Consider the following 12,231-nt stretch of genomic DNA (forward strand, 5'->3'; position numbering starts at 1 on the left):
TCCGCAATGGATCCGCTGCAAAATATCCTCAGGAAGGAACTTGTTTTGGTGGAACATGTACATTCAAATGTTGTTTTAGTCGTGCGAGAGAAAACTCAGATTGGACAGATAGTCTAGCTAGCTGTCTCAATTAACCCTGCAGAGATCTCAGGAGCAGTTAACCATAGTCCTCATAAATCGAGTTTAGAATTCCAACAAAAAGAAACTGGAAGGAACGGACATCGGCGAAAAAACATGCATCCGGCGGAATTTCCTGTGGCCGGAAGTGGAACGTCGTGGATATAGACTACATGATTATAGAGCTGAAAGATTAGTTGATTAGTTATGAATAGAAAATTAATCAGCAACAATTTAGATAACTGATTTATCAGTTAGTACTTTAATGAGCAGAAATGACTCCCTGTTTTTTTTTTTCCCTATCAATGTGAGGATTTCCTAGCCTGGGAAAACCCTGATGAACTTCCGGCAAATTTGAGATGTGCTCTGCAAGTCCGTCTGGCCAAGAGCCCATTCAAGCCCATTTCCAATTTTTCCAAATCGAGGCACCAATCACAACCGTTGAGGCGGGCTTTACACGACGATAGCGCAGCGACGGCAAGCAGTTTTTTTGTTTACATTCAACATGATGGCCACCGAAGCGCAGCATCCCGTTGATGCCGCTACGTCACCCGGATCGTTGGTCTGATTGGTTAAAGGACTATCCAATTCCGCCCAGAGGTATTTGAGCGGCGTCTGTTGGAAATGGGCTGTGAATGAACCTTCCCCAGACCCTTCTCCGTTACAACTGAGAAGGGTCTGGCGTCAACCAGGCTAAGGATTTGTAGCCGTTTTATGTAATTTTAAATCTATTATATTTGGGCCTTGGACTTTTGGTTGGACAAAACAAGCAAGAGACGCCTGGTTCTGGCAAGTTTTGATGAACAATAATATACATCTTTTTGACTAAACAATGAATTGCTTGATCGAAAAAAATATTAAAATATTCATCTATAATGAAAGTAATCCATAATCTTTAAATTATTGTAACATTCACAACTTTGTAAAAAGATGACTGACATGAACGGCGGCCTCTAGCTCACCCAGTAAGAGCGAGTGTGCGCCCAACTTGCGGCCCTTTGCTGCGTGTCATTCCCTCTCTCTCTCTCCCCCCATTTCCTGTCTATCCACTGTCACTATCGAATAAAGGGAAAAGCCCCAAAAATTCTCTTTAAAAAAGATAAATAAATGAAATGACATGAACATATCGTCACGACAATTCCACTGAAAGTTGATAAACAATATTTAATTATTGCAAACCGAAATTTAAAACCAAAACAGGTCAGTGACCAATTAGGATCCTGACCCATTCATTACATTTAGTCACAAATATGACTACTTATACACTATATGTTTTTACTGCGATGCATTTGACATGTTATTGCCTCTTTTTTTTGACTTGCCTTTCTGGTATCTGTACTTGAGCCTTTCTTTGGTTTGAATGAACACGCCCATACACTTAACAATACACAGATGGAATATTCACTCCAGGTTTTCTTTATAAAATAAGTCATCTCATACTGTCGCATGGTTTTGTATTGTCATACACATGATGAGTAAGATCCACACCATCATACATACTGCTTCACAACAAACCCAGAATTGGTAAAGTGTTTACCACTGGCTCATATTTTCCAACATTTATCATTGTGTTTCAAATGAACAAATGTATGCTGGGATATAAGGCAGCACTCACTGCAGCAAGCTCTTCTGTGGAAAAGTGGCTAATGAGGTTAGTTTTGCTTGTGGAACCACCCAGCTTTTCCAAAATCACTAAGATATCAATCGGTTTTGGCTAAAACAGATGATTTTATCACTACCTATATAATGGAAACCAAACATTGCAATGAACACAACGGATAGTTTTGAAACTAGAACAACAGTTCGAGCCGGTGTTTGTTGAGTTTAAAGTCAGATATAATCGTCTTGGAGGGAAATGACTTTCTTCATGTTCACAAAACTCTGGTAGCATATAGATAACTGAATTAATGTGTCTCAACCCCAAAATGGACAGACTCCATAATTTTACTTTAACATCAAGTCTTAGTGTTCACATTTTTCTTTTTCAATTAAAAATAATTGCTGCTTTACCTGTTAATATCACACTGTGTATAATACCCAAATATCAAATTTAAAAGTATCTGGTGGGTATTGAATAATGTCAACTGTCATAAAATATGACTTCTTTACAAAACGTTTGTGGCAAAAATTAAAATCCAAGCAGCACATATTTTGAAAACTAGTTGGTAGAAGTCTAAACAAAAGTAAGAAAGTGGTTCTTTACCCCGTAGTTAATTCATAATTCGCTTAGCGTCGGCCAGCATGACTGAGGGTCATCATCATACGACTGCTGGGAAAGCTTTGAGTACAGAGTCACTCTGAACGTCACCATTTCCACTCTCACAAGCAAAACCTCTTTTTTTCTTTTCTGCAGCACATCTGACCACTGTTCCTGCTGCTGTATACAAAGGGCCACAAAATAAAAACAAAATGCTTTTCTGTGGATCAAATACAAGTACAAATGTAAGGCATTGGTTTGAGAGACCATTAAACAACCCCCCAAACAGTCAACAGCTCCTCCTCTTACAGCTGCACAGGTGACTACACTGACACACAAGAGGATGGGAGGAGGCATTTTAAAGGCTAATGTTGGTAAAGATTCACAAGTCACTGGTGTGTTGTACAATGATTTGAGAGGGGGCCTTCCAACATTTTACCTCATCAGCTATCCGTCCTAGCTTTTATTTTCTCAGTCCTCCATCTTTAAAACCCTGCATACACACAAAACACAGACGACTGGCTCCGGTCTCTCCACATTCATTCACAGTGTAATTAATGGCAGACAAACAGTCAGCGGATAGTCAGTTGAGACAGTCGGTCTGCTCAGATGAAACCGTCGTGAAGCCTTCACAATCAAACATTCCTCTAGGCCTGTGAGCCCCCGGTCCATTAGCAGAGGTCAGAGACGTAGTCAAAGTCCCGGAAGCTGTCCTGGTCTTTGCGGGAGAGCACGCGAGGCTCACGTGGAGGCGTGAGCGTCGGCGCTTCGGTGGTGAACTCCTCGTCGAAATTGCTGACGTCTTCCTTGCCCACAATGGAGGGCACAAAGGGAGGGGCCACTTTCCTATGCAGCAATGCCTCCCAGTCCACATTCTGGTGGGAGACGGAGAAAAAGAGACGAGAAATAATTACAAAGTTGAATTAGTTTTACATATATTTCCTCCAAAGTGTCAAGGACCAGTAAAGCGGTGATGCCACGGGCCAGGGATAGTCGGCTTTAATAGCGCCAGGGTTCAGCCCGTTTTAGCCTTATCTGCTGCTACTGGTGCAAACTCAATATTTCCTGCCGCCGCTTCACATTAAGAGACATCTAAACAGCAAGAAATGGACATACTGTATTCAGTGCTATTTGGTCGGCAGATGAGCAACATTGCAGGAGGAATAATATAAGCAGCCAAAGTGAGCTGCTGGATGACAAGCTGCAGGTGACAGGTTCACATCTTCCAATGTTGCGTATTAGGCTCTGTCAATTCTCTATTAGATACAGGGGAGCACAGCTATGCAACAGTTATATCAACACTGCATTTCAGTCAACTTCTATCAAAAATTATAAAATGAGGCTTAAGACCTGTCTGATGAACCAATCTTAACGGTCTTTATTGTTCTGAACTATTCATATCTGATTTTGTCTGGCCTTCCTGTCTCTCATAACTACTCACACATAAGTCCATATATTCTCATTTTATCTATATTCTTATAATTTATTTTATGCGTTTGTTGTTTATGTAGCCAACCTTATGCTTGTTTTTGAAATTCAGTGCTTACTTGCGTTCAATTTGTTGTTTGTTTAGGACTCTTGTAATTGCTTATTATATATTTTATTCTTCTCTTCCTTCTATTATTATAATAATAAATTCACATCATCAAGGTAAACAGTTTATTCAATCTCATCATGTGGAAAAACACTTGAATGGTCGCGACTCCACCCCCCATCCATTAAAAAACAGTACTTACTCGGAAAAATGGCTGCTTCTTCACCTCTTCTGCGTCCTTTTCACCAGATCCTAGTCTTCTCTCTGGGTTCCTCCTCAACAGCTACACACCCACACACACCCACACACACCCACACACACCCACCCACACCCACCCACCCACACCCACACCCACCCACACACATAGAGTAAGTGTTTCATGTGTATGTGCAACATTTGTCACATGTTGTTCATGGGTCATACAGTCAGCAAGAGAAGGAGAAAGAGTGTCTTTATGTGTGTGTGTACTCTCACCCTTCTCATGATGCCGATAGCCTCAGTGGACAGGAAGCGTGGATAGCGGACTTCATCATTCACAATGCTGTCAAACACCTCCTCTTCATCATCTCCTGGGAATGGAGACTACAAACACACACGCAAAAGGAGGACGCACAAAAGCCCACTTTATTCCATACAATCCATTTTACAGATTTAAAATTCACAAAACAAGGCGTTAATCACAATGAACCATAACCCTGGATGTAAACATCCAGTTCTCTTTGTAAACAGTGAGTAGGAATATAAATAAAGCATCGAACACTGAAGAAATTCAGTCCACTTGAAATACGCCTAATTCACAGATTTTAAGTTCACATTTTCAAATCCATTTATTAATATGAAATCATATACTTTTACTCTTGGCTAGTGTTGGCGATGATATATGATGTTATGGGACAGTGCAAAGCAAAGGAAACATATGGAGATGGTGGGATGACAACAACTAAGGCTCCCTGGTCAGATCTGAACGAGAGACACTGCAGTTACATGATACCCCCCCTCTTCTCACCTCTCCCACCAACATTTCATAGATGAGGACACCCAGTCCCCACCAGTCCACTGCCCTGGTGTAGGATGTATCCGTTAGGACCTCTGGGGCCAAAAACTCTGGAGTCCCACAGAATGTGCTGGTCCGGTCCCCGAAGCCCATTCCTACAGACAGAGGCAGGAAGATGAAACTCTTTGTGACTAAAAGCTTTTAGAAAGTAAAAATAAAAAGAGCCCATCTGTCAGAAACATCGAAATCCACCTTCTTTACACAGTCCAAAGTCAGCAATCTTCACATAACCATCGGTGTCTAGCAGCAGGTTGTCCAGCTTGAGGTCTCTGGAAGAGAGGGAAGATAAAAGAAGTCGCTGAGAATATTCACAGTATTTCACCAAGTACAGCTGAGCGTAGACAGACAGATAGATATTTTAGTTTTTTTACATCCCAACTATCATGTGAGGAAACTAGCTAGTAACTCACCTGTACACAATCTTATGGTCATGGAGAAACTGAAGTCCAAGAACTACGCAGGCTGCATAAAACCTGAAGTCAAACCAAAAAAACATTATTACTAACCTGCAATAAAATAAATGTAAAGCTCATAATGAGTACAAAACTGAGAACACACCACTACCACCACCCACTACTACTGTACATAGTAAATACATATCTGTGAAAGTTGTCAAGTGTAAAAGTTGTAGGCTTTTGGTTTTGGTCATGTTTACTGACTGACAATGCATGAACTGATAGATGTTTTGGATACCATGGAAATGTGATAAAAACTGGTTTAAAGGCCAGGGGTTTCCAGGCTTTATTTCCTTAAAGTCCTGCACTCACGGACAGAATAACTGAACACCTGTGGGGTACTATGAGAAATAATCTCTTTACAGCCAGTATGGACAAGATGAACAATTACAGCAACAGTGCTTTCAATATACATAAGGGTATGTATAAGTATTGTTTTAAGACAGACTTGGAAAAAAATGTGGCTCCTTTAACTACTGCCATTAAAATGACCATAACAGTAGGACTTATTGGGGCCATTTAGCATTTTCTCTTCTCAAAACACACACACACACACACACACACACACACACACACGTTACATACACGGCTCGTGGCTCTGTGAAGACGTCTGTGTGGATGTGCATCATCAGGTCGCCTCCTGCTGTGTACTCCATAACAAAACACACATGCTCTGGAGTCTGGAAGCAGGCAAACAGGTTGACGAGGAACGGATGGTGTGACAGGTTCACAACCTCAAAGATGCGCTTTTCGCACATTAGACTGCAGGAGTAAAGAGAGAAAAAGTGGAGAGGAGGAGGAGAGCAAGGTTGGAGGGGAGAGAGACGAACAGGAAGTGTCGGGATGTAGAAACGTGGAGGAAGAGGTGGAAAGCAGAGAAGGATGGCAGGATGCAGAGGATGATTTTGGATTATGTGGAGGAAAAATGAGAGGCATTTACACATAATTAGAGAGAGTTTATTTTGGTTGATGAGACACCCACACTCATCCTACAGATAAAATGTAATCATGGTGATTCAGGGCACAGCCGTACAGATAAAACAGAGACATGTATTATTGAAGCTCAAAGATCCAGGCTAAAAAAAAAACTAAACAGCAACCGATCACACAAACACAGGAATATGGAGAGTAATACACATCAACGCAAACCTCTCCACTTCATCCCGAGCTACAATATCTCCTTTCTTCAGGGCTTTGATGGCGTACATCGTGCCCGTCTTCTTGTATTCTGACAACAACACCTGGAGACAAACACATGCAGCAACAACTCAGTTTGTTCCAAAACAAACAAAAGTACAACACCTGTACAAAGTGAACTAATGGCTTCTTGATATTCATGAGAAAGAGAAATGAAAACTCTCTTAAATCCATAAAGATATTACAATAAGTTCTGATTTACAGGATATAAACTTGTAAGTTGAAGTCACTTCCTGTTTACGTTACTGCTGCTTGAAACTTTCAGCGAGTGTTTTTTCTTGAATGAACATCATCAATCAGATTAGGTTTGTAACTTCCTTCAGCCATGCCATTTTGCATGTGACGTTAAACATTTGACAAAGAAAAAAAAGAAGGGTGCCATTAAATGCAAGTGAAAAAAATGTACTCAATACATACACAAACACAGGCACTTGTTGGCATAGGCTTTTTACAAGTTGTCTTGAATGTATGGCTTTCGGGTTGTGATGTAATTATCACGTCACTTTGTTTTTTCCTTATTATTTCCGTGTTTCTTGTGCCATTTGGTGCATACATTTGTGCACATATTGAGCTCATTAAATATAAACTCCCTTCTTCTGTTTTTTTGTGTTATTACTGACCTGTTTGATAAACCTTTTTTCCACAGTTCCAAGTTAACAAAACAAAACAGGCCATTCATCAAACTGTACCTTCCCAAAGTGTCCCCTGCCCAACACAGCAATCAGCCTGAAGTCCTGGAGAGACAGAGGACCTTTCCTCTGCTTACTGGAGAGACCGATGCACAGTCAGCAGGAACATTTATAGTGGATACCAAAATACAAAAAATAAAATATTAAATAAATTCATATAAACTGCTCAGACTGCATGACAGCATAATTTGTCATGGCAGACATGGGAACTGTGAGCGTGGGTAGAGTGGTAGCCATCATTCATTTTTATTATTCACAGCTGTGCTTTCATGTCAAAATGTCTTCAGTAAAAAAGGCCAATTAGGAAACGTATACAGACAAGAATAGAATATAAAGAAGAATATAAACTGAAGAAATATTGATAAGGTAAAAAAAAAGAAGAAAGAATGCATAAGGATGCAGTGTTTATGTGTGTATACCTGCCGACAGATGGGGTTTGGACAGGGCATTCAGGGGTGAGGTCTGGGGGGGAGAAGGGCTCGATGATTGGCAGTCGGTCCTGTCGGGGGACATGCCATGAAAGAGACACAAAGGAAGAGACAGAGGGAGACATACAGAGACAGAGAGATATTGAAAGTCAAGGGACACATGGTTTCATGAGGGACGTGGCATACAGCCTTCCAGTGGGCAGGATTCACTTGTTGTTCCTGCTCTGTTGCTTCATTTTTCTTAGAAAGTGACCAAGTGCATGCCTGAAGGGGACTCTACATGGCTGTGTTTTTGTGTCATGTTTGACTTCTGTCTCTTCTTTGTCTCACAGAACGAAAATGTTTTCAATTGATCAAGCGTAACAATCCACATTGCCTCTGAGAGATGTCGCTATGCAACCCACGTTTTCTTACCCTCCATGTCTATTTTATATTTCTTAAACATAATCTCCACAGGCAGCCATTCAAATCACTAAAATCACCTGCCTTCTATATGTCGTGATCATATTAACTTGACTGCATAATGATTGAGGGCCCCTTTTCAGTATGAGCTTTCTGGATTCACTGTGGTCCTACGAAGCTCGGGTGGGAGATGAAAAAACTACTTCGGCTGAGATGAGGCGTCCATATTTGTTATGATTTTAGGCCCTTATATATTATTCATTTATCAGAGCTTTCAAAAAAATTCACAGTCGTAATCCCTACACCGATGCTGACATGAACACAATTTACAAGTTGAAAACGGGTCATTACAATAACTCTGATATGACACAGCTGTTTTCAAGCACATCTAATGATTTCTTCAAAGACATTTCAGCAATGTGACTTTAGGTCAAAAATGAAAGGTTTTGTTCACTCTTGTTAGCTTCAAACAAGTCCAAACCTGACCTAAATTGTAATTGTCCTGACCCGGGTTATGTATTATGACATTATTCACTTATCAAAGTGGCAAAATGTTAGATATTGATGTGTTGATGTATCCCATATCCTAGTGGGTTACACTTTACTTGAAGTTTTCTACATAAGAGTGACATGACACTGTCATGAACGTGTCATAAAACATTATAAACAAGTCATAAACGTTTATGACATAACGCTTTTTTAGTAAGTGTCATTTGGTTTTGTCATGACAAGTTACGGTTAGGGTTCATGACTGTGTTCATGACAGTGTCATGTCACTCTTATGTAGAAAACTTCAACTAAAGTGTTACCTCTTAGTGCTTAATGCAGAACAGTTACTTTAGTCTTACTTGTGTGTGTATGGGCCATTAATTCCATGTTAAATAGAGAGATTCCCTTCATCCCACAGCAAACAGAGTGGATTTACTACAGTAGACCCACACACACACCTCCCCCATTTCCCGGGCTTCTTCTCTCTCGGTCTGTCTCACCGGGGTATGTGCGTCCATGTCTCTCTTGTAATCGCCTCTTATCGGAGAGTCGCTGTCCAGACTCAACTTCTCCACAGACACCTCCCTGAAAAATGTACACAGACACAAACAAACAGACCAACACAGCGATGCAGACAGACAAATGGACAGAGACAAACACAAAAGGGTTGTTAGACGGGGGGGCAGAGAAAGCATCACATGCTTTATACTTTGCCAGGAAACACAAGGAAAAAGGTTCAAGGAATGCTGCTGCATTTGATAGTAAAGTCTGATTGATGGCCATCAAACATCACACGTAGACGCTGCGTGTCTAGTACAATGAAGTGGCGTGCATGCATCTGTGTGGCTTATGCATTGTTTGCGTTTCTCACCCAGAGTTGAGTGTCAGGCTGTGTGCACTGGGACTGTAGGTTCCTGAGTTGTTGACAGTAGGAATGGCGTTTCGAAGCAGCCTCACCCAGGTCCCAATATCCACATTCATCTGACGAGCCCGAAGGAATGCCTTGCCTGGAAACACACGTACATACACACATCTAGAGTCAATGATGTATGTCTCGCAGAGCAGCTCATCAAGATTTTTGAATTTCTTTTTTGTGAAGGTCATGAGGCTTCTGGGTATTCTTCTATGCTTATGCAGAACCTGGGGGATGGGGCCTGCACAGCCCTCAAAAAGACATGGGAAAGGGATTGGAGTATTACACAGGATGATGAGGAGTGGGACAGAATCTTTGGTAATATTAAAACCATGTTACGCAAGGGTGCGCCTCATTCAGTTCAAGATTATGTATCACTTCTATTGGACTCCCTCCAGATTGTTTAGAATTGGTCTGAAAGACACACCAAATTGTTGGAAATGTAAGACGGAGGACGGCCAATTACTTCATGTCCTATGGTCCTGTGATAAGGTCCAGGAATTTTGGACCGGGATACATGATAACCTATGTCAGATTGTAGGGACCCAGGTTCCATTCAGACCAATATTATTTATTCTGGGAGATGGATCAATCCTAAGCGGGATGGATAAGCACATAAGAAGCTAGGTCCAGCTCGGATGGCGTTGTTTGAAAAAAATGTCATAAACTGTTTGCCAGGTTGGATGTCTATACTTGAAAATGGGGAAAGTACCGGAGCTTTCTGGAGGGCTCTTAAGAAGCTTTGTGCTGGGGAGAGACGTGTACGGTGGGCTTATGGTGTTGTCTTTTATACATGTGTATTTGGTTAATTGTCTATTTTGTTACTATTTTGTTGAATGTCTTAAATATTATAGTTACTGTGTCATCTTTTCTTGATTTCTGTCTGGGTGGGTGGAGATGACGAAGGGTAGGGTGGGTGGATGTGTGTTCATGTTGCGAGTTGTATGTTAAAAAATAAAAAAAACTTGTTAATCACACACAAAAAAAATCTGTTTGTAGATATTTGCTTTTCTGTATTAGCTCTGATCAAATTTGAATTTAATTTCTATTTTTCCTGACTAATTAGGCACTCTTTCTTTAACCTAAAATTGTAACGTGAAGCCTTCACATCGGTCTCTATGCGTTTCATTAACGCACATCTTTTGGACTATTATGTTTGTACATTGCACGTATTCTCTAAACGTCATACTGTGAACTTTTGCACATTCCCTGGTCAATATTTTGCATATCCCTGCACAAAACAGTTATATTGTACATATTTTTATTTGTTTTTTTAAACATTTTTCTATATTATATTAATGTTTTTGTCTTTTGCAGTAATTGGCTTTTACTTTAATTATTTGAGTATGCTTTAATTCCTTGTATGTGAAAACCTACTTGGCATAAATGAAAAAAATAATTCAGATTTTTGTATCTTCAGGGTGTATTCTTTGTTTTTTTTAGACAGTAGAAATCTTAAAGGGGTGAGTGTAGGGATGTAATAATAAATGAACACATAAATGAATATACATTTCAAATGATATTCCAAAACCTCCTTGCTAACTGGAAAGAGAGGGACTAGGCTTTCTCATTAGTAATCAAAGACCTTTCCAAGTTTTGGCTCAATTGTTTATTATGTGGATTTTCTGCTAGATTTTAATATCTCTGTTACATTTTGTTTAAATTAAGTATTTCCTATCTTTGTTTTTGGTCAGTTGTTGTCATCATCATGAAGCAACAAGATGATTTACTCACCACTAGATGGTGGTGTTGTCTAAATGAAAATAGTGTACTGAATAGCAGTAGTGTTTCTTCCCGTCCTGGTTATGTTTTGACATTAAAAAGTGCAGTAGGTAAGACTTATAAAACTAACTTTGTCATATTTGCTGAAACTGACCCTATGTTCGAAAAGAAATCTGGCTCCTCTAGCACCACCTACAGCCTTTAGCGCGACCGCTCCCTGTTCAGATGCACCAATCAGGGCCAGGGGCGGTGTCTAACTGCGTGTCAATCACTGCTCATGCACACGCATTCATTCCCCCTTGTGGGGGGAAGGGAGGGCTTAGGAGACCGTTTTGGGCTTTAGTGGAAAGGGCGGAGAGACTGAGATGTTGTCGATGTTCAAATTTTTTGGCTAAGTCCTGGATCTTCACAATCCTACTTACAGCACCTTTAAGAGAAAGCCAGTTTCAGCACAACTGATGTTTGTTAATTTCAAAAGGTCATCTATGTAAACTGTACTGACACTGTAATTATTCCCAAGATCAGAATATTTTTCCTTTATTTAATTTATTTTCCTCTCCGTCTCTTCCTCACCTTGCTGCTTAGAGAAGACCTTCTTCTGCCTCTGGAGGCGAGGAACTCTCTCAATGACCGGGTTGAAGAAGGTCACCTGGAACACACACACACACACACACACACACACACACACACACACACACACACACACACACACACACACACACACACACACACACACACACACACACACACACACACACACACACACTTTGTTTTCAGACATCACACTCAGATGATTGAACCTTTTAAGTATGACATATCAAAGCAGTGTTGTTCAGCACAGGCACATGTGTGTGTGACAGCTTGTGCGTCTGTGTGTGGGCAGGTGTACAGGGGCACATTTGAATATCTGTGTGTATTTATAGCACTTCCATAGACAGGTGTCATGCATGCAAGGCTCTGCATCTGTGTCCACCTTTGTGTGGCTGTCCCTTTTCCCATTTTTTGATGTAGTGTGTCAGTTTATGTCAAGGTTT

At 40.6% G+C, this 12,231-nt stretch overlaps 1 protein-coding gene across 2 annotated transcripts in view; it reads right to left on the reverse strand.

Annotated features, from left to right (window-relative positions):
- Positions 1–1,389: 1,389 nt before the first annotated feature.
- Positions 1,390–12,231, reverse strand: part of pkn1a (protein kinase N1a) — a 53,053-nt gene continuing 42,211 nt past the window's right edge. For both annotated transcript variants that reach the window (XM_078279936.1, XM_078279930.1), the window contains exons 11-23: positions 11,771–11,846; positions 9,434–9,569; positions 9,063–9,147; positions 7,663–7,742; positions 7,244–7,319; positions 6,507–6,598; positions 5,943–6,119; positions 5,313–5,375; positions 5,095–5,171; positions 4,855–4,997; positions 4,323–4,430; positions 4,051–4,131; positions 1,390–3,189 (exon numbers count right to left, since the gene is read on the reverse strand). In XM_078279936.1, the coding sequence (XP_078136062.1) occupies positions 2,986–3,189; positions 4,051–4,131; positions 4,323–4,430; positions 4,855–4,997; positions 5,095–5,171; positions 5,313–5,375; positions 5,943–6,119; positions 6,507–6,598; positions 7,244–7,319; positions 7,663–7,742; positions 9,063–9,147; positions 9,434–9,569; positions 11,771–11,846 (1,398 nt within the window). In that variant the 3' untranslated portion in view covers positions 1,390–2,985. The remainder of the gene's footprint in view (positions 3,190–4,050; positions 4,132–4,322; positions 4,431–4,854; positions 4,998–5,094; positions 5,172–5,312; positions 5,376–5,942; positions 6,120–6,506; positions 6,599–7,243; positions 7,320–7,662; positions 7,743–9,062; positions 9,148–9,433; positions 9,570–11,770; positions 11,847–12,231) is intronic.

The sequence above is a fragment of the Sander vitreus genome, chromosome 2 (genome assembly GCF_031162955.1).
Source record: "Sander vitreus isolate 19-12246 chromosome 2, sanVit1, whole genome shotgun sequence".
In the NCBI taxonomy this organism is placed as follows: domain Eukaryota; kingdom Metazoa; phylum Chordata; class Actinopteri; order Perciformes; family Percidae; genus Sander; species Sander vitreus.